Source organism: Myotis myotis, unplaced genomic scaffold (genome assembly GCF_014108235.1).
Source record: "Myotis myotis isolate mMyoMyo1 unplaced genomic scaffold, mMyoMyo1.p scaffold_m19_p_2, whole genome shotgun sequence".
NCBI classification, from domain to species: domain Eukaryota; kingdom Metazoa; phylum Chordata; class Mammalia; order Chiroptera; family Vespertilionidae; genus Myotis; species Myotis myotis.
The window spans coordinates 19,331,436-19,354,351 of NW_023416324.1; the positions used below are offsets into that span (position 1 = coordinate 19,331,436).

General features: G+C 41.3%; 1 protein-coding gene across 4 annotated transcripts in view; it reads left to right on the forward strand.

Moving 5' to 3' along the window:
• The first annotated feature begins 3,311 nt into the window (after positions 1-3,311).
• The window catches only part of KHDRBS1 (KH RNA binding domain containing, signal transduction associated 1), a 38,964-nt gene continuing 19,359 nt past the window's right edge, over positions 3,312-22,916 (forward strand). The window contains exons 1-4 of one of the 4 annotated variants that reach the window (XR_004974408.1): positions 3,313-3,959; positions 16,375-16,499; positions 17,507-17,623; positions 21,878-22,024. Coding sequence is in view for 2 of the 4 variants with exons in the window: in XM_036352652.1 (XP_036208545.1) it covers positions 3,578-3,959; positions 16,375-16,499; positions 17,507-17,623; positions 21,878-22,024 (771 nt within the window). In the remaining 2 variants the exon portion in view is untranslated. Of the gene's footprint in view, positions 3,960-16,374; positions 16,500-17,506; positions 17,624-21,877; positions 22,025-22,916 lie in introns of all 4 variants that reach the window. The other 3 variants (XR_004974407.1, XM_036352652.1, XM_036352653.1) reach the window with 3 other exon arrangements.

Consider the following 22,916-nt stretch of genomic DNA (forward strand, 5'->3'; position numbering starts at 1 on the left):
GATGCTGCCTGCCCTCCTGCTTGGTGCAGCCTTTTTATGCCATTTCTAGGAATTCTCCTATAGATCTATTGATACTATGCACAAAAATGTTCTGTATAGTGATGCTCATTGCAGTATGGTTTGCAACACTGAAGAAATTGGAATCAACCTATAGTTCTATCAGAAGTGAACTAGTTAAAAGAGCTCACTATAATACTATGTGACCATGACTTACAGACTTATATATACTGACAAGGAAAGGTGACTAGAATATTTCATTTAAAAACAAATTTTTAAAAAAAACTGTATAAAATACTACAGTCTGTGTTTGAAACAAAAAGGATAGACTTGCATATAGATGTGTTAAAATGTCTAGACACACAAGCAGCCCCTGAATAGTAGTATCTTTAAAGAATTGCCAGTCAAGTGAATGGGCGAGGTTTTGGGGGGAATTTTACTTTTTACTTCATGCCCTTATTATGGTTGGATTTTTCTTAAAGCTAAAGGTTTATTTTTTGTGATTTAAAAAAAAATCTTGGAAAAACATTTTAAAATGCTGAATCTAAGTCTCCCGTGTCCTTCTCCATCCTCCACATATTTGGCACCAAGTAGGTGTTTAAGATTGAACAGATAAACTACACCCTTGAAACTCTCCTGCCCAGGGCTGGAGCCCTTCTCCTGGGAACTGGTTGCGAAGCAGGGGAGGCAGATCCGTGGTGATCAGACAGGTCAGGCAAACTGCAGTCCTTTCCAGCCTGCATGTTAAGGACTCACATGAAAGTGAAAGTCTGAAATAAGCTACTCAATACACATGTGAAGTAATAATAACAATGGCCTCTTTTGGTTATCAAGCAGCTACTAATTGGCAGCTCCTGGCTTAGTGCTTTACGGAGGCACTCCCATCTAATCCTATCAGTCCTGGGGTAGTCCTTGTTAGGAGCCCTGCCTTATCTAGGAGGAAACGGAGGATGAGCAAGGTTAAGTAATGGAAGAGCCAGCTTTGGCCTTAACGCCATCTGAACCACAATGCTCTCAATTGCTCCTGCACTCTATGCCATAGTGTCTGGATTATGGAAGGAAATAGGGTCCAAGAAACTTAGTCTTTTTGGAACCTCCCTGCTCCAGAACAAAGTCTAGCTATAGTCCGTGGAAGTGAGAGAGATAAGAGAGCAGGCCTTTCAGATCCACAGCCAGCATGAGCTCCCAAAACTCTTCATTCGGCTCTAAATGGCGTCATAATGATTATTAATAACGTCTGCTTACAAGCCCTACTGTCAAGAGGTTTACACTGGCATTTGTTAATGTTCACAACAATTGTGCAAGGTAGGTGTCATTATCTCCACTTTATAAAGGAGGACACTAAGGCTCAGCTAGGTTGTGGTTTTTCCTAATGACACACAGCAAGGACAAGGCATTGCTGGATTCGAATTTGTCTGCCTCACTTCAAAGTCAGTGTTTTCACAAGGCCATACTTTTAATACTAGTGCTTTCAGGAGAGCCTGAGACAGCATAGGGTGGTCAACACAAATGAACTCCAGACCTCTCGGCTCTCAGGACAGGAATTATTCTTCCCTACCCCCATGGAAGGGTTCACCCCCACCCCCTCCACCCTCCCTCCACAGTGGAAAGCCGCTGCATCACTAGCAGGTGAGTACACTGCAGCCGCACAACCATGGCTTTAGAGATTTACCTTTTGTGTGTCTCACTGGAAAGAAGGGCTCAAACCTCCCCTCAACCCAACCCACAGAGAAAGTAAGTAGAAGTTTGGCAGCCATCCTGTAAGAATGTTGATTCTGGTCTAGAAACCCAGCTCCTTCTCAGACTCTTCTTTATCAAAGTTTTATTAGGCTCAGCTTCAGGGTACCTCCATCTGGGCATCTCATTACAGAGCAAGGACACTTCAGCCATTCGTAACACCACCATCCAAATAGAATTTTCAAGGACAGCAGCAGGAATGAATTGCAAGGGAGCTATAAATCCTCTTTGCCCCCTATCCCCTCCTGCAATGCATTTGTTGCCTCAACCCACCTATTTCTTCACAGTCGAAACTGGATTACTCCTTAAAGGTATCTCTGACAGGCTCATCTCTGCTCATTTTTTCACATTTCCATTTTCCTGGAACTCATTCTCCCTGTCTGAAATCTATCTTGTGCTACGAACTGCAATCTCACTTAATATTTGCTTATCTTTTGGCACTTGTCACATTACAGTTTTTTCATTACAATTATTTAAAACATTTTTTATTCTACTTCATTATAAACTACCTTTGTGACCTCAAAGTAAAGTACTGCACCAGACACTGGAACTATATCTGTATAATATACATAAGATAATTTATGGACTTGTGTTTTGTTCTAATTTCTGTGGGGGACGTCTCTCCCCCACCCACAAGGAGGTAACCAGGGCTTCATGTTTCCTAGTTGAAGGTGTCTAAGCTTCAGATCCAAAAATCAAGTTTCCAGGCACCCAGAAGACATTTTTCAGAAATGCGTTTGCATGGGCATATTTGGGAAACTGATCCAGAAGGAAAAGGGGGGTGCTTTGAATGGGGGAAACAAAAAACCTATGGAAAGGTTAGAGAAGGCGCACGTTGGTATATATAGCACCCAGAATGAGAATGATGCGGGAGGCGACCACACACCTTGGCCTCGACAGCCAGTGGTAAGGGGCTCTCTGGGCGAGTTTGGAATAACCCATGGCGAGGGGCCCAACAGAGGCAGGAGGCCTAGCACTCCCACCAGGAGGAGTCACCCTAAGGATGCAACCGTCATGGATTCAGGACCTGGCCTCTGCCCCACTCTGTTGCGCATCTCTTAGTTCATGTCTCCCAATGCCCCACCTCCACCCCTCCTCCTGGCGTCAGACTCGCTTAGCTGCCCCTTCCTCCCCCCTACCCTCCCCTGTGCCCGCTCTGCCCCGCTCCCAGTTCAGGCTCTCTCCGTCCAATCTTCCCGCCTGAACAACCTCAATTCTCTCTTCTTCCCGCCACCCCTCCCCCGCACCCTCCACCCGCCGTTCCCCACGCTTGTCTCTTCATTTCCACACGGCAGTGACCTCGCCCCAGCCATTGAGCGCAGCCCCCGTCGGCGGCTTGGCCGTTGGGGGGGGTGGGGGGGTGGCCCCGCGAGTAACAGGTCTTCCGCCCCGCACTCCGCGGCCCGCGCGCAGACAAAGACATTCCACAGCCCCCGCCCCGTCCGCGCGCTGGGGGCGGAGACGCGTGTCCCGCTAGCGCTGAGTCACGTGGGAAAGAAAACGAACGAAGAAGCCCGCGGCCGCCCGCGCACGCGCACGAGGCTCCGGCCGGGCGGGCTCGGAGGGTAGCGGGGGAGCGGGAAGGCGACGGCGCTGGGTTCCGCGGCCGGTGCGCAGGCGCCGAGGACGGCTGGGGACTTTGTTCTCCACCGAGAGACCCAAGGGCGGTGCCGGGGCCCGGCTGCGCACGCGCGCCGCCTCATTTCCGGTGCTCTCCTTCGCTGGGTCGCTCGGGTCGGCTTCGGTCGGCGTCGCTCCCGCTCTTCCACCCCCGCCAACCGCCTCCGAGGCCTCCGCCGCCGCCGCGCCGCTTTCTCGCTTTCTCGATCGCACATCCTCCCCGATGCAGCGCCGGGACGACCCCGCCGCGCGCATGAGCCGGTCCTCCGGCCGCAGCGGCTCCATGGACCCCTCGGGTGCCCACCCCTCGGTGCGTCAGGCGCCGTCCCGGCAGCCGCCGCTGCCTCACCGGTCCCGGGGAGGCGGAGGAGGGTCCCGGGGGGCCGCCCGGGCCTCGCCCGCCACGCAGCCGCCACCGCTGCTGCCGCCCTCGGCCACAGGTCCCGACGCGACAGTGGGCGGTCCGGCGCCGACCCCGCTGCTGCCCCCCTCAGCCACTGCCTCGGTCAAGATGGAGCCGGAGAACAAGTACCTGCCCGAACTCATGGCTGAGAAGGACTCGCTCGACCCGTCCTTCACTCACGCCATGCAGCTGCTGACGGCAGGTAAGCGGGCCTCCCCGGTCCTTCCGGGCCGCCCGGCCGCATGGGTGGCCAGCGGCTTTGTTCCCCTTGCTTCCCGCCCCCTGGAGACCGAGGCGGCCGTCTGCTCCCCTTCTCTCGCGCTCATGTCGGGGAGCCTGGATTTCGTGTTCCCGTCCCGCCGGGGGTGCGGAGGAGAACGTCCGGGCTGCAGCGGAGGCCCGCAGGGGGCTCGGGATCTCCTAGCGCCAAGATGTGGACGGGTCGTGCTCCGCTCCCCGCCCCCTGGCCGACCCTCCCCCGCCCACCTCGCGCAGCTGCCCCGGGCCCCAAGTGTTCAGATTCTTCCAGAAACGCACCTTTAACTCCCCTTCCCGCAAAGGGAGAGCTTTTTTTCTTTTTTTTTTTTTGACTGTGGGTAGCGGTAGGCACCTCAGCCGAGAGTGTAGGAGGTGAAGATTGCCGGAGCAGGAAGGGGCCGTGGGAGGGCGAGCTGGGGAGAGGCCGGAGTGCCCTGTCCAGCGCGCCGGGGCCGCTGGGTCCGGGCCGGACTCCGCGGGAATGAGCTTAAGTTTCTCCCAGGCAGGAGCAACCTGTGGGAATCGACGCTTAAGGTTTTTCCTAATCGGATTTCTGATTTCGGCACATACGATAATGACAGAGCCGGGAGATCGGACACCTTTATTTTTACTACGTGTGTTCGCCATCATTCAAGGAGAAAAGTAACCCTAACACAGGGAAAATGGGGTGGAGGGTGGTAAAGGGTGGTTGCACGACGTTCCCCAACGAGATGGACGGAAATGGAAGAAGTTGCACGATGCACGCTCCTGAAAGGCTTGGTCTTTCTGTTTGTTTTTGCTTCGGTAGTGAAATAGAGGAGGGATCGTCGTCTTTGTTCTCTATTGTCCGCAGACGAGTGCTCCTTTCCTGCTCGGCACTGGCCAATTACCTAGTCGCTCTGCTTTCTCCCTAAAGCCGGCCGTTTCGCCCTCACTTGTGGTTGAAACGTTGTTGTAATAAGTATTTCGTATGATACCTAAGTTTTATTAGGTAAAAATTCGCAGCCTTCAACACTGAATGGTTGGACTCCGGCAAGGTTGATACAATGGACAGGTCGTTAGGAAAACATTTCCCTCCCTTTGTTCTCTATCTCCAAACATTGGTGAGGGGGGGTCTTTAAAAAAGGCAAACTAAGAATATTTAAAGTGCTTCATTTTCAACTCAGTGCTTTGCCGTTCTGTAACACAGTTGGATTGTTTGTTCATTGTGTTCTTCCGGCAAGCTTTCTGAGAGCAAGGAATGCTTTTTATCTTTATAGTTTTCAGATTGCCTTGCATATAGCAAACACCAGGTGACTGAATTTGAAAGCAAGTACATGCAGATTTAGGAATGTTAGACTAAGTGGTAAAAGTTGACTTAGTCGTCTGGTTTTTATTTTCTCAAATCTTTAATTAGTCCAAGTAAAATTTGTGAGACTAAAATATCAAACTTTAGGACTTGAAGCTGTTGGTTTAATTCTGACCCTTAAGTAGTTACCTACTCTTGGGAAACACTCCCTACCTCAGCAACCTCAACTGTAAAGTGGGATAGTGAGTTGTGAGGATTAAATGATGTGTAAAGCGCTAGCACAGTTCCCTTTGACCTATAATTATTAGATAACAGTTTGTCACCACCATTTCCTTCTATGTGTAAATTCATGGTTAAATATGGTATGAAAATACAGTGCTCTTTAATTTTTTTAACGTGGGCTTTTTAATGTGTTGTTGTTTTTTTTTAACCAAACAAATTCAATTGGATAAATGAGATTAAGGTAATTCTTGTTTATTAAGAACCAGACTATGTATATTTCTTAGCGTGGGAAATCTTGGTATATGTTGAACCTAACTTTTAAGGTATTTTTGAATGATCTGGAAAAGGGATTGTAGTGAAGGTAATCAACTACAAGAAAGTAAGAGACTGAGAAGACAGAATAGTGGTATTTAAGCTCTGATAATGAAACGGTAAGAAATATACAGCTAACACTTAACTGTCCAGGCACTGGTCTAAGCACTTAACATCAAATATTTAGTCTTCAGGACAATACTATGAAGTTACTCTTATTTATCCTCACTTTTACAAATGAGAGAACCATGCATACAGAGATTAAATTAGCCAAGGCAACAAAGTTAGTAAACAGCATAACTAGGATTTGAAATCAGTCTGAGTCTGAATCCACACACTTAACCCTCTCCACGCCTCCACTATAGTACCTGCAACAAATTGTACTTAAGAAAATATTTTGGACCTGGCCTATGTGGCTCAGAGGTTGAGGGACGACCAGGAGGTTGTGGTTTGATTTCTGGTCAGGGCACATGCCTGGGTTATGGGCTCCATCCCCAGTGTGGGGCATGAAGGAGGCAGCTGATCAGTGACTCTCTTGTTAATTGAGGTTTCTACCTCTCTCTTCCTCTCCTCTCTGTGCAATTAATATAATATATATAGGCCCTGGCTGTGTAGCTCAGTAGAGCATTGTACATACACCAAAAGGTTTCCGGTGCAATCTCCTGTGGGGGTGCATGCTAATAGATGTTTCTCTCTTCCCCCCTTTGTCTCTCCCCCTGCCCACCACCTTCTCCTCTCTCTGAAATCAGTGAAAACATATCCTCAGATAAGGATTAAAAAAATATATTTTTTGTACTACTTAGACAAAATATTATAAAATCATTTTGAATGCATCAGAGTACTAGAACAGGGCAGTGAAGATGACAAGGCCAAGATACAGAAAAAGAAAGCCCATAGAGCAGAGCCTAGCACTTGGGTCAGTGACTGAGGTACCTCTGCCCATTTTCAAAGATCTGCGGCAAGACCCAGACCACTCTTCCTTCACTATTCACGTAGCTCTCCCTGTCCCTTACCCGGCTTTACTTTGCACTTCTCAGCATCTGATGCATTCATTATATATTGTAGTTATGTGTTTGTTGACCACCCCTTCTCCTTCATAGCTAGAATGTCAGCTGCACCAGGACAGGGATCTTTTGTCTCCTTTGTTTACACTATATCTCCTGTTCCTTGAAGAGTGCCACACACACACAGTGGCTTCTTACTAAATATTTGATGAATGGATATTCATCTTCATTTCATGATGGAAAAATAACACAGTTCTAAGGGATTTGGGTTGTGAATATAGACCTTACTAGACAGGTTGACATTTAACTATGATGACAAATGCATTTGCAGACATGCAAGGACTCGGTATACCCATGCTTGCTTTCTGAGACAAAAATAATTTATAATTTGTGTTAAATGCTTACATAATAAACAATATGCTTTTAAGCGTATCACTGTTCTTTTTCTACTTTCTACAATTAGGAAAATATAAGTTAGTGTAAATAACTCAGGAATCAGTAAACATTTGATAGAGTAACAATCCCCAGATCTTGAAAGGATACTCAGAAATCTATCTTACAAAATCACACAGTATAGAACATTTGCAAAGTTTATTGGAATTTCAAATTAGTTAACTCCTTTATTTTATTTATAATACACTATAAAAATATATCTAGATGTTCCTATTTCATTCTATAGGGCTAGAAGAGCTATTTAAACCAGAAAGTGGAATTGCAAAGAAATTATAGACCAAATACAGATATAAGTGTAAATATTAGGAAAGAAAGGCAGAGTTATCACTCACTGTTTGCAACAACGTCATGATAGTTTACCTTGAAAAGTGGTCAGTGATGTGGTTGATTGCAAGTTAAAGATGTACAAATCAGTAGGTTTCTACTCTAACATTAGAAAAGAATTGACAAAATGATCTCATTTTTAGAATAGTATCAAATACCTTGGGACAAGCAATGAAAATCAGTTCAAAATGTATGTGAATAATCATAACAATAACAATAATATTTAACCTTTGTAGAGCATGTAACATGTGCCATGCTACTCATAATTCAACCTTCCTGGCCATTCTCTGAGGCAGAAAGAATTTTTATCTTAATCTTACAGATAAGGAATATTGTGATCATATTGTCAACTTAAAATTTTACTGAAGGTGATGAATATCTGAATAAAAAGAGAAATATGTCATTTCCTAAAAGGGGGGGAGGGTGTGGAGGAGGAACTAGTGTTACAAAGATTACAGAATTTTTATTTAAAATTTTTTAAAATTGATTTTGAGAGAGAGAAAGGAAGAAAGAGAAAAGCATCAATTTTGTTGTTCCACTGATGCATTCATTGGTTGATTCTTTTTTTTAATATATTTTTATTGATTTCAGAAAGGAAGGGAGAGGGAGAGAGAGGTAGAAACATCAATGATAAGAGAGAATCATTGATTGGCTGTACACCCCACACTGGGGATCAGGCCCCAACCCAGGCATGTGCCCTGACTGGGAATCAAACTGTGACCTCTGGTTCATAGGTCAACACTCAACCACTGAGCCACGCCAGCCGGGCATCATTGGTTGATTCTTGTATGTGCCCTAACCAGAGATCAAATACACAACCTTGGTACATCGGGATGATGCTCCAACCAACTAAGCTACCTGGCCAGGACAAGATGACAAAATTTTTTTAAAAAATATTTTTATTGATTTAAGAGAGGAAGGGGGAGAGAGAATAATTGATCAGCTGCCTCCTGTATGCTTCCCCACTTGGGATGGAGTCCGTAACCCAGGCATGTGCCCTGACCGGGAATCGAACCTCAACCTCTGAGCCATACCGGCCGAGCAAAATGACAGAATTTTTAAATTAACATGTTGATTTTTTTGCATTTTCCAAACTAATTCAAACTGGATTTACTTTTTTTAATGTGACGTGTTGAATGTAAAGTAGCTTTAAAGAGTAAGTGAAGCCAGCCTGAGAGGAGATTCCATCCACGAATGGGACGACAACATTCAAGACCCAGTTACAACAGGAGAACTCAAGTGACTCAAGCAAGGGGCATTTCTAGAGCACCCAAATCAGGAGATCTAAGAGACTGCACCACTGGTTCCCACAAAACACCTACTATATAAGACCACCCCACGAAGACTGGGAAGCATAAAAGTTTGATCGAATACAAAGAGTATATGAGCCCTGGCGCGTAGCTCAGTTGGTGGAGTGTCCCATATGCCAAGAGGTTGCAGATTCAATACCTGGTCAGGGCGCATACAGAAGGCAACCTCCCTTTCTCCCTCCCTCTCTCTCTCCCTTCCTTCTTCTCTCTAAAAATCAATATATATGTTATCGGGTGAGGATTTTAAAAAAGAATAAATGAGAAAAAAAATTTTTCAAGATAGGAAAATGATGAAAACCTGTATTGACAAGTTAAGCAACAAGAACGTGAGAGAATGTGAATTACATTGCTGGTGGAAGTATTAGCCACTTTGCATAACAATTTGGCATTTCATTTAAAAGTTGAACATTCAAATTCCTTAAAATTCAACCATGCCATTCTAGAAATATGCCCAAAGAAACTTTTGCACATGAATGCTTCATTCATTAAAATAGTGCACCTTGTTCACAAAATGCTACAACTTGTTTCACCATTGATTGGATACTATGAGATTTTCAAAATGAATTACTAGTATACGGCAATGAAAATAAAAACTACAGCTACATGCAACAACATGGAGAAATCTTGAAAATGTATCTGATAAAGCAGTTTTTTATAAAACTAAACATGTTTATGACTTAGCAATTGCACTTTTTAAAAAAATATATACTTTATTGATTTTTCACAGAGAGGAAGGGAGAGGGAGAGAGAATTAGAAACATCGATGAGAGAGAAACATCAATCAGCTGCCTCCTGCACACTCCCCACCAGGGTTGTGTCGGCAACCAAAGTACATGCCCTTGACTAGAATCAAACCTGGGACCCTTGAGTCCGCAGGTCAACGCTCTGTCCACTGAGCCAAACCAGTTAGGGCAGCAATTGCACTTTAAGCACTTATCCCAGAAAAATAAAAACTTAGGTTCACCTGTGCATGAATGTTCATAGCAGCTTTATTCATAATAGGCAAAAACAAAACCATATGTCTCCAATAGGTGAATAAAGCATGGTATATCCATACCGTGGAAGACTGCTCAGCAATAAAAAGAAATGACATATTGATGAATGCAACAATTTGTGTATATCTTGAGAGAATTATACGGAGTGAAAATAATCTTCAAAGGTTACATACTGTGTAATTCCACCAATTTAACATTCTACTTGTTTCTTAAGAGAGAGGGAAAAGGAGAAAGAAATATCAATTTTGTTCCACTTATTTATGCATTTATTGGTTGATTCTTGAATGTGACCTGATGGGATGGTACGTGTAACCTTGGCTTATCAGGATGACTGTCTAACCAACTGAGCTACCTGGCCAGGGTTAATTTTACATTCTTGAAAAGACAAAATAATAAGAGATGGAGAACAGATTAGTGGTTGCTAATGGTGAGGGAGAAATAGAGGGAAGGGACTGTGGCTGTAAAAGTGTATAGCATCCTATATAATAAGAGGCTAATAAGATCATATGTAATACCTTAATCAATAAAGAAAAATAAATAAATAAATGGCTGCTGGTCACTATGAAGCGTACTGACCACCAGGGGGCAGACACTCAGTGCAGGAGCTGGCCCCTGGTGGTCAGTGCACTTCCACAGGGGAGTGCTGCTCAGCCAGAGCCCTGAGCTGGGCTCATGGCTGGCGAGCACAGTGGTGGTGGTGGGGAGCGGGCCTAAGCCGCCAGTCGGACATCCCCCAAGGGCTCCCAGACTGCGAGAGGGTGCAGGCCAGGCTGTGGGGACACACACACACACACCACCACCACCCCTGTGCACAAATTTTGTGCACTGGACCTCTAGTGGAGAATAATCCTGGTGATGAAACTGCTCTGTACTTTGTGGTGGTGGTTACATGAATCTGATTAAACTGCATAGAACTAAGGACACACCCAAATAAGTGCATATAAAACTGGTGAAATTTTAATAAAGTCAACAGATAATGTTAATTTCCTGGTTATGAGATTGTATTGTAGATATGCAAAGTATAGAGAAAACTGGGTGAAGCATACAGAGATCAGTTATATTTTACAACTGCATATAAATCTATAATTATCTCAGAAGTATTTTTAAGAAATAAGGCCCTAAACTCTAAATTGTGCCCTGAGAAAGAGATTTGGGAGACCATGGGCAATATGCCATAATTTTCTTTAAAAGTAAGAAGGGAAGCCCTAGCCAATTTGGTTCCGTGGATAGAGTCGGCCTGTGGACTGAAGGGTCCCAGGTTCCATTCCCGCCAAGAGCACATGCCTGGGTTGCAGGCTTGATCCCAGTGCGGGGTGTGCTGGAGGCAGCCAATCAATGATTCTCTCTCATCATTGATCTTTCTTTCTCTCCCTCTCCCTTCCTCTCTGAAATCAATAAGAGAAATTTTTTTTTTTTTTTTAAGTCAGAAGCGCCTTAACCGGTTTGGCTCAGTGGATAGAGCTGCGGACTGAAAGGTCCCAGGTTCGATTCCAGTCAAGGGCATGTACCTTGGTTGCGGGCACATCCCCAGTAGGGGTGTGGAGGAGGCAGCTGATTGATGTTTCTCTCTCTCTCATCGATGTTTCTGACTCTACCCTCTCCCTTTCTCTCTGTAAAAAAAACCCAATAAAGTATATTTTAAAAAATAAAATAAAGTAAGAAGGGAAGACTAAGAGGTTTAATGACTTGCTGAAGGTGACACTAAGCTTGTAGCAGAGAGGGGAATCAAACCCAGTTCTATCCAGCTTAAAAACTCATGTTCTTTCCTTTGAGACATACATTTTAAAAATTGTTCTCATCTGCAGGAGCTACCAAAAAGTTGAAAGATTAAATTATAGTAAAAGAGTAAAAGAAATGCCACACAAGATTAGTTGAATTTGATCTAATGTAAGGAGTGACATGGGGTTAAGTACCTGCTCTGTCACTAATTAGTTTTGTGATCTCTGGCAAGTTACATAACTTTTCTGAGCCCAGGTTTCTCTGTTAAATGCAGATAATCCTAGTTATAAAGACAAGATGAAACAATACAAAATTCCTGACACATAGAACACATTGGATAAGATATGATTATTGAAAGTGTCTGGCTTGGAAACAAATGGGTCACCTCTCTGTGTTGTTTACACCTTAGCTTTTCTTTCTTTGGCTCATGGGACATCCAAGGTCTCTAGAGGCTCAGGCAAAGATCATTTAAAGGACTTAGTTTCAAAAAGTTTGTCTAGAAAGTACTTCTGCCCGAGGATAAGTCATTTTTAGGAAGCTACTTGATTTTTCCCCATTACATCTTGTTCCTAGCTCTCCAAGAGAAGTGAAACTAAGGAGAGAAAAACAGAATTGAAAAAGAAAAAAAGATCAGGTAACTGAACATCAGAGGCACCCACAGAGCCCTTTTATTGCCTTTAGCTGCATAACAGTGTCTGAGGTTAAAAACTGTACTTCCCAAAATTTTACAAAATAAGCTTTTTCTTGTTTAAAAAACCTACCCCCGACACACACATGCCATTGAGAGGCAATAATAAAAGTATGAGCTTTGGCCCTGAGGTTTGGCTCATTGGATAGAGTGTCGGCCTGCGGACTGAAGGGTCCCCGGTTCGATTCCAGTCAAGGGCATGTACCTTGGTTGCGGGCACATCCCCAGTAGGAGGTGTGCAGGAGGCAGCTGATCGATGTTTCTCTCTCATCGATATTTCTAACTCTCTATCCCTCTCGTTTCCTCTCTGTAAGAAAATCAAAATATATATATTTTTAAAAAGTATGAGGTTTGAAGTTAGAGAAAGCCTTAGTTTTAATCTTTGGTACTTTAATAGCCTTTATCATTTTTTACAAAAAAATATGTTTTTATTGATTTCAGAGAGAGAGGAAAGGTACAGGATAGAGAGAGAGAGAGAAACATCAATGATGAGAGAGAATCATCTATGGTTGCCTCCTGCAGGCTCCCTCCTGGGGATCAAACCTGAAACCCCGGGCATGTTCCCTGACCGGGAATCAAGCCATGACCTCTGGTTTATGGGTTGACGCTCAACCACTGAGCTACACTGGCTGGACTGATTTATCAATTTAACTTCTCTGAGTTTCAGTTTCCTCAGTTGTAAAATGGGGATTGTACTAGCTACTTCACTGAGTTAATTTTTAGGGTAAGTGAGGTAATATTGTTCAGTGTTTGATACAATGTAGACATTGAATACATGTTCAGTTCTTCCCCTTCCATACATGGAAGATAAGTCTCTGGAAGACTCAAGTTGCCCCTTAATGTTTTGCTTTCTAGACTAACCTCCCCTGATTATTTTATCCCTTTTTTTTAAAAAAAAAAAGTCTTTCTTGCCCTAACCGGTTTGGCTCAGTGGATAGAGCGTCAGCCTGCGGACTGAAGGGTCCCAGGTTCGATTCCGGTCAAGAGCATGTACCGTGGTTGCTGGTACATCCCCAGTGGTGGGTGTGCAGGAAGCAGCTGATCGATGTTTCTCTCTCATCGATGTTTCTAACTCTCTATCTCTCTCCCTTCCTCTCTGTAAAAAAATCAATAAAATATATTTTTAAAAATGTCTTTCTTTTTATTGATATTAGAGAGAGGGGAAGAGAAAGGAAATAGAAACATTGATGACAGAGAAAAATCAGCATCAATTGATCGGCTGCCTCCTGCACACCCCCCTGCTGAGGATCAAACCTGCAACCCGGGCATGTGCCCTGACAGGGAATCGAAACAGCGACCTCTTGGTGCATAGGTTGACGCTCAACCACTGAACCACACCAGCCAGGCTCTTTTATCTTTTCAATTCTCTTTTATTTAAATCATTGTTCTCTGAATTTTCAAAAAAAAATGCTTTCATATTAAAATTTTTGAGATAAATTGGACAAAGGGATTCTCTGAGATCTGAATAGTTCAAAATCTAGCAGAAGGATCTATGTTGTTGGAAAGCTTTAAATTCATAGGCTGCATTACATTGCATATAAACAAACCTTTCTACTGGGTTCAGTTTTTGTAGCCCTGCTTCCTATAAGGTGTACAATAGATTAATTGACTTTGGAGTCTTCCTGCCCTAACCAAGTAAAGTTTCTGGAAAGTGTTATAAAGTATAGCTGAAGGCCCTAGATCAGGGGTGGGCAAACTTTTTGACTCGAGGGCCACAATGGGTTCTTAAACTGGACCGGAGGGCCGGAACAAAAGCATGGATGGAGTGTTTGTGTGAACTAATATAAATTCAAAGTAAACATCATTACATAAAAGGGTACGGTCTTTTTTTTCAATAGTTTTATTCATTTCAAACGGGCCGGATTTGGCCCGAGGGCTGTAGTTTGCCCACGGCTGCCCTAGATGGTAGCAATTAAGAAACACTGAGGTACATAGATAAAATGAAGTATGGCATTTATTCCTTTATAACTTTTTAAAAATATATTTTTATTGATTTCAGAGAGGAAGAATAGAGAGATGGAAACATCAATGATGAGAGAGAATCATTGATCGGCTGTCTCCTGCACGCCCCCTCGCCCCCCATTGGGGATCGGGCCCATAACCCAGGCATGTGCCCTTGACTGGAATCGAACCTGGGACCCTTAAGTCTGAAGGCTGATGCTCTATCCACTGAGCCAAACCAGCTAGGGCCCTTTAGAACTTTTGAGGATTGAGTACCGCGTTTTCCGGCCTAAAAACTCAAGAAAAGATGTATTCAGAGATGATGGTAGACTCAAAACCTAGTGACTACAAAAAGTTAATATTAGCAGTTGGTGGGAAGGGGTGGAGGTTACCACCAGTAAAATAGCAAACAAATAAGATGTTGAATGAAGCATTTAGTCTGTTGATTATAAGGTCAGATTTTTTTATACCAAGCAGTGAAAATAGGCACTGCCATTTACAGTTCCTCTCATAGGAGTAAATGTTTAGTTAAGGATACTTAGAATATGACTAGCAGTTTTAATTGTCAGAAAGGAAGGGAGTATGTGCTCTAGGATATAAGTAGGTCATTTAGCTCACTGTATACTGTAACATCTGACATTAGGCTTTATAGTAAACAGGAAGCTTTCTGTTTGAAATTCTGAACTCTTAGGAAGTCTGTGAGGGTCAAAGTAAATTTCCTTCTTCATCTGTGTACTTCACAATTGGACTTAGTCCAAACACTTTTTAAAACTGTCAGGATTTTAGATTTGCAGAATGTCTTTGAAGTAGTATATATTTTTAAAAAATACATTTTATTGATTTTTTACAGAGAGGAAGGGAGAGGGATAGAGAGTTAGAAACATCGATCACCTGCCTCCTGCACACCTCCTACTGGGGATGTGCCCGCAACCCAGGTACATGCCCCTGACTGGAATCGAACCTGGGACCCTTCAGTCCACAGACTGACACTCTATCCACTGAGCCAAACCAGTCAGGGCTGAAGTAGTATATTTTTATGCCAAACCAGGTTTTCAAAGTGTGGTCCCTAGACCAGCAATATCAACATACCTGGTAACTTGTTAGAAATGCAGATTCCTAACACAAATCCCAGATTGGGGTTCTGGCCCAGCAGTCTAGTTTAATAAGCAAGCCCTCCAGGTGATTCTGATGCATACTAAAGTTTGAGACCCCTTGCCTTAAAATCTCAAGCCCTAACCAGTTTGGCTCAGTGGAGAGAGCGTCAGTCAGCCTGTGGACTCAAGGGTCCCGGGTTCGATTCCAGTCAAGGGCATGTACCTTAGTTGCGGGCATATCCCCGGTGGGGGGTGTGCAGGAGGCAGCTGATCGATGTTTCTCATCGATGTTTCTGACTCTCTTTCCCTCTCCCTACCTCTGTGTAAAAAATCAATAAAATATATATTTAAAAAAAAAAGACATTGACTGAATTTGGGCTAGCTAATGTCGATACATCTCAAGAAATGGGCTTTAATTAGCATGTGTACATATGTTATTTTATTCTGTTTTTCTAGCAGCCTCATGAAGTAGCTATCACCTCCATTTTATACATGAGGAAACTAAAATTCAGAGCAATTAAATAACTTGCAAAGCTCACACAATTAGTGAGTAACTGTAAGAACCAGGTCTTTCAAACTCTTAAGGACTACTACTGTCCATAGTACTACTGTCCCTGGAATTTTAACAGGACTCTCCATTGTATATTTAAATTATTGATTTTTATTTTTTCATCAAGATACGACTTTGTACTTTTTCTTGATGCAGATTTTTATTTTTGCTTTTTTAGTTCATTTATCCTTTTTTCCTCATTTCTCCCCATTAATGTTGTTAAATCTCTTTATTCTAAGAAACATTTGAATGTCTCTAATGTAGACATTCAGGTGGGGTTTAAAGAGCAAACTGCTCTTACTAGGAGCAGGCTTTGGGTTTTCTGATCAAGTTAAGCTTTGGTGCTTTTAGTTATAGCACATTCATCTGAACTATTTGGTGTCATTACATGGTACTCCATGTTATTGCTTTATGCAGACTTAGAAATTTACCTTTATTCACCAGAGCAAAACTCAGTTAAATTCTGTTTCTTTTATTCAGAAATTGAGAAGATTCAGAAAGGGCTTTCAAAAAAGGACGATGAGGAGAATTACTTGGATTTATTTTCTCATAAGAACATGAAGCTGAAGGAGCGGGTACTGATACCTGTCAAGCAGTATCCCAAGGTAAGACAAAAAGTGCCTCATTTCTCTGAGTTGTCTTTGTAGGAGTGAGTCATGAGCTCTAATAACGACTTCCAGAGACTGTGGTGCATCAGAAACTTAAGCCTTTGAATCTTCTCTTCCATACTGTGTACTTGTTTCTGGCAATTGAAACAAGTAAGTCCATAACTGATTGCATAGATATAGCCAGGAAAGAAATGCAGTCATCTTATTAAAAAGGGTTTCTCAAATGTTTGTTCCGGCTCAAAGTTCAAAGAAAAAAAAATGAAACCTAAAGAGTTATTCTGTCAAAAGATTTCTTGACATGAAATCAAAATGAAGGAAGTTATAGCATAAATCCTTGAAGAGGTGGTTAACTGTATTTTTTACTCAAAGTTTTACTTTTAAAAAAATGCTTTCTCACCCTAACCGGTTTGGATCAGTGGATAGAGCGTCGGCCTGTGGACTGAAGGGTCCCAGGTTCGATTCCTGACAAGGGCATGTACCTTGGTTGCAGGCACATCCCCAGTAGGGGGCGTGCAGGAGGCAGCTGATCAATGTTTCTCTCTCGTCGATGTTTCTAACTCTATCCCTCTCCCTTCCTCTCTGTAAAAAATTAATAAAATATATATTTTTAAAAAATTTAAAAGTGCTTTCTCCACCTACTCCTTTTTCCTTTTTTCAGGAAAGCAATTAGTTATATTTAGTTTACCCCAAAAAAAGAAAAAGTACTAAACAAAGATTCCATGTGTGTGTTCTGAGGTGACTTCCTTAAAAATGTTTATGTATGTTAAAGTACTATGGGTTGCAGTGTGATATTACATCTGAAATCCCAAAATCAACTCTAGGAACTACCACTTTCATAACCTTAGGCTAATCACTTCATCAGTACAACATCAGTATATCCTTCGGTAAAATGGGAATGAAACTCTACCTGTTTTATAGGGTTGTTGAGATCAAATGAGATAGTACATGTGGAAATATTTCATAGGAGTATGAATATTTAGAAATCTCTTTTTATTTTCTGTCAGTTCAATTTTGTGGGGAAGATCCTTGGACCACAAGGGAACACTATCAAAAGACTGCAAGAAGAGACTGGTGCAAAGATCTCTGTGTTGGGCAAAGGCTCAATGAGAGACAAAGCCAAGGTAAGTTCACTTAGTGAAGCAAGAAGACACCCTAATGCAAGCATGTCAAACTCACAGGCTAACATGGGCCAAATAAACAAGGTGTAAGTTTGTGTGCTGCAAAAAAAACACACAAAAGCTTTGATTTTCATAGAAATGTAGGTTTATTTCAATAGAGACATGCTGAATACAAAGAGCTGAAATAAATGAGTAATCGTTAACATAAAATAATAGAACATTTTAATAAAAATTAATATTTTTTCTTGAACAGTAACTTACTAGACACAGAATAATTGCTCAAATAAGCGTAACGCAAATAAACCTATTTTTCTTGTTCTCTGAAAGCGAAATATTTCCTGTTGCACACACCAAACAACTCAGTACAAGACTAATGACGTGGCAATCGGCTGCTAAAATATCGCTGCTAGTATTAGTGGAGAGAAATGGTGAGCCTGCATGTGAGGCACGTAAGCGAAATGAATGCAACACGATTATAGTAATCAGTCATTAGCCAATGTTGTAGTTCATTAAAAATTACATATAACAGGATATTATAAAAATCAAGTTATGAAATTTTTATTAAAATTGTTCTTACATACTGTTATATTGGCTGGGCTACAAAAATATTCATTATTGGGCCGCAAGTTTGACATGCTTGCCCTAATGCCGCCTTGTAGCCCAGGGTCCAGTATGAATGCATTATGGAAACTAGCACTTATATATGTATAGAATGTGACTCCTTTAAATTTGTATTGGATATAAGAGATTATATAGATCAAGTTAGTTTGTAACCCTGAAAGAGTCTAGGTATGCCCAGGTGATTGTTTTTTTTCTGACTTTTGACTGCATAGTAATGGAAACAGCAGTGGCAACTATGGCATTAGAAAGCTTATCTATGAAAATTTGGAAGGGAAACTTACCCAGACTAAAAACACATTCTCTTTCCAGTAGCATGGAAAAGTGAGAACAGTAGTGTTATACATGCAGGCAACACTGAGGATTAGTTGTCTGGTATTTTTTTTTTTATAGCCAGCTCGAATTCGAGGCCTGCTAAAAAGAAGGTATTCCAACAGGAGCCATGAGTAATCCTGACAACAAAATCTAACGCTTATTTATTTTTTGTGTCATAGCCCAATACGTGTTGTATTCTTTGTAAGTGCCAAAAAACTTCCCACCAACACAGAATATTCCTAGCCTTCTAGGGTCAGGTTTTAGATGAGACATACATGCTACAGCCTAAAAACTTACTCTTTCAGTCCTCCTTTTATGCAGCCTAATTGATGAACATTGTTCTCTCAGACCCTTTTCTTTTGTCCATTCTCATTTCTCATTAGAAGAATCCAGTTAGGGCTGAAGTATGATATTCTAGCTAATGAAATTTACACAAGATTTTCTTCTCTCTATTCTAATTTCTTTCCTCCCCAGAACACCCCAGGCCATGTAAGCACATAGGAAGGGCTGGTGATTACCAGCTCTACCTGGGATTTAAAAGCACATGCTTGGCAATGAATAAATGAGTCAATCAAGGGTTGGCAAACAGTGTAGAGATTCCTCAAAAAATTAAAAATAGAACTGCCATGCAATATTGTAATTTCACTTCTGGGTATTTATCCAAAGAAAACAAAAACACTAATTTGAAAAGATATATGCAGTCCTATGTTTAATGTAGCATTACTAATAATAGCCAAGATATGGAAGCAACCTAGATGTGCATCAGTAGATGAATGGATAGTGGGTGCATGCTGGAATATTATTCCTCAATTAAAAAAAAAAAAGAATGAAATCTTGCCATTTGAACAACATGGATGAACAGAGGGTATTATCCTAAGTGAAATAAGTCAGACAGAAAAAGACAAATGTTGTATGATCTCATATGATTCTAAAACCACAAAATAAATGAATAAACGAAACAAACACTCATTTAGAGAAGAAGTTGATGGTTGCCAAAGGGAAGGGGTGAGGAATGAGAATAAAAATAAATTAATTAAACTTTATTTTATTGTGCTTTTTCTTTTCACTTTTTTTGTTTGTTTGTCAAAAAAATTACTAAACATACAGAAATTACTGAATGTGACCCATAGCCAGTGAAGAAAATCAGTTGATAGAAAGAGGTCTGAGCCCTAGCCAGTTTGGCTCAGTGGATAGAATGTCAGTCTGTGGACTGAAAGGTCCTGGGTTGTGGGCTCGATCCCCAGTAGGGGGCGTGCAGGAGGCAGCCGATTAATGATTCTTTCATTGATGTTTCTATCTCTCTCTCCCTCTTCCTTATTTTCTTCTCTGAAATCAATAAAATATATTTTTTAAAAACAAGAAAGAAAGAAACCTGGAAATAATAGATTTTGGGATTTGCAGACAAGACTTTAAAATAGTTATTATAAATATAATAAATTTGGCCCTAACCAGTTTGGCTCAGTGGATAGAGCGTCAGCCTGCGGACTGAAAGGTCCCAGGTTCGATTCCAGTCAAGGGCATGTACCTTGGTTGCAGACACATCCCCAGTAGGAGGTAGCTAATCGATGTTTCTCTCTCATTGATGTTTCTAACTCTCTATCCCTCTCCCTTCCTCTCTGTAAAAAATCAATAAAATATATTTTAAAATACATATATAATAAATTTGTTCAAAGATGTAGAGAAAAAATAATTAGGAGAGAGATGGAATGTATAGAAAATGAAAATGTAATAGCTGAAATGCAAATTTCACTGGATGAACATAATACAACGTAAGACACTGAAAAAGGAAAAAGAAGAGGGTTGTAAATCAGAGAACTTAAAGGCAGGACTATTCAGGCCAAAGTAAGAAGATAAAAAGGACTGAAAGAAAACAGAGAGAGCAAGATATTGAAAACCTATTTGAAGAAATAATGACAGAAAAATTCCCCTACCTGGTGAAAGAAATAGACTTACAAGTCCAGGAAGCGCAGAGAACCCCAAACAAAAGGAATCCAAAGAGGACCACACCAAGACACATCATAATTAAAATGCCAAGAGCAAAAGACAAAGACAGAATCTTAAAAGCAGGAAGAGAAAAACAGTTAGTTACCTACAAGGGAGTACCCATACAATTGTCAGCTGATTTCTCAACAGAAACTATGCAGGCCAGAAGGGAATGGCAAGAAATATTCAAAGTGATGAATAGCAAGAACCTACAACCAAGATTACTTTACCCAGCAAAGCTATCATTCAGAATTGAAGGTCAGATAAAGAGCTTCACAGATAAGAAAAAGCTAAAGGAGTTCATCACCACCAAACCAGTATTATATGAAATGCTGAAAGGTATCCTTTAAGAAGAGGAAGAAGAAGAAAAAGGTTCCATGAAGATTTCTCAGCTGACTCTGTTCGATATTCCAAAAAGAAGAAAATCTGTCAAGTCCAACAAGAAACATGTCAGGACCTCCAGATTTGAGGTCCAGAAATCTGAATTTAAAAAACCTCACAGGTAGGTCTGGAGAAATATGCTTTCCTTCTGGTAATCTTAAAGATTTTAGAAATAGAGGGAATCTTTCAAAAATCCATTCCCATGATCTCTGGATGAGGAAACAAAGGCCCAGAAAGTTTTAAATAATTTACTGAAGGTCACATAACCACTTGGTAGCAGAACCAGAACTAGATCCCAACTCTTCTACAAATTGCTTTCTTAAACAATAAAAACATAAAGATTATGCTTTTTCAAGATGTTTACAGAAAGGTCTACAGTTTCTAGATTCAGAAACTGAATTTATCTCTACAGGCTAATGACCTGGTTTTGCTGTTGTTTCTGTTCACTTACTTTCTAATTTGTCTACCAAAAATATGTATTAAGTGATCATACAAGAAAATTTAAAAAAAAAAATCTTAAAAAAAAGAAAAGAAAAAGAAAATGAACAGAATCTTAGTTGCCTGTGGAACATTATTTGTGCAATTGTAGTTCTAAGAGAGGAGTCGGGCAGAAAACAATTTAAGGAAAAAGTTAAAAAGAAATAAATGTTTGGTAATGAATCAGTGATTGGCAAACACCTGTTATCTGAATGGAGACTGGAATTAATTTGTTTTTTTTATATCTTCTAATAGCTCCACCAGGGATTTAAAATAATAGTTAACTTTTGGCAGCAAGACCAATTGTAGATTTAGCAGGTTGTATAAATTACTATTCTCCAGAGCTTGTTTTACTTTTTTCTTATGCTTTACTGTGTTCCTTAGATGTTATACTTATTTCTTGCTGTTTCTTTGACCTTGAAGTTAAAGGTGTCATTAAATACCTAGTCTGTGATGTGATGTTTTGTTTTCATTTTTCCACAGGAGGAAGAGCTGCGCAAAGGTGGAGACCCCAAATATGCCCATTTGAATATGGATCTGCATGTCTTCATTGAAGTCTTTGGACCTCCATGTGAGGCTTATGCTCTTATGGCACATGCTATGGAGGAAGTCAAGAAGTTTCTAGTACCGGTAAGGAAATCTATATCCTGTATCTTTTGAGCAAGAGAGAACTGGATTTTGTGCTGTTGCTAAGGCAGGGGTTCTTAACCAGGGTCTCTGCATATTAGTATCTTAGGTCCACAGCATGTCTGGCATTCTAACATCTGGTTAACAAAGATTTAACAGTTTCTTCACTGAGCTAAGTATTTTGGTACTAGTGTGGAACCAGGCGATTATAGGAAAGTGACTTAAGGATTTGTGTTTTAGACTTTTCAGAGTCTAGAGCTGTGGTCGGCAAACTGCGGCTCGTGAGCCATATGCGGCTCTTTGGCCCCTTGAATGTGGCTCTTCCTAAGCCTTAGGAGTACCCTAATTAAGTTAATAACAGTGTACCTACCTATATAGTTTAAGTTTAAAAAATTTGGCTCTCAAAAGAAATTGCAATCATTGTACTGTTGATATTTGGCTCTGTTGACTAATGAGTTTGCCGACCACTGGTCTAGAGGATAACAGCGAGAAGCTTCTAGTATCCAATCTTAATGGATTCAATTTGAACTGAGTGTGTTCAGGGCTTTTTCTCCTGGAGTTTACTCAAGTAGAGTTTGATTAGAAAGAGACCTGATTAATACAGGCTTGACTGTTGATATTAAACAGATTGGTGTGCAGCTCCTTTGAAAATGTAATTGAGGCCCAAGAAGAGTTAGAACAGACCAGGTTACCTGTCTTGCTTAGAGGGTCAATTCTTTGAATAAATAGAAAATGGTGCAATTTTTGCCTTTTAGTAAGGCTCGGTAGTTACTAGAATTAACATACTGTTGAATATTTAATAACCAAGGTTGAATCTGGAACCTTAGAAAGCATTTGCAGTACTATTCAACTAGAAGTGAGTAAGCATCATATTTTCATCATTAAAACTAACGGG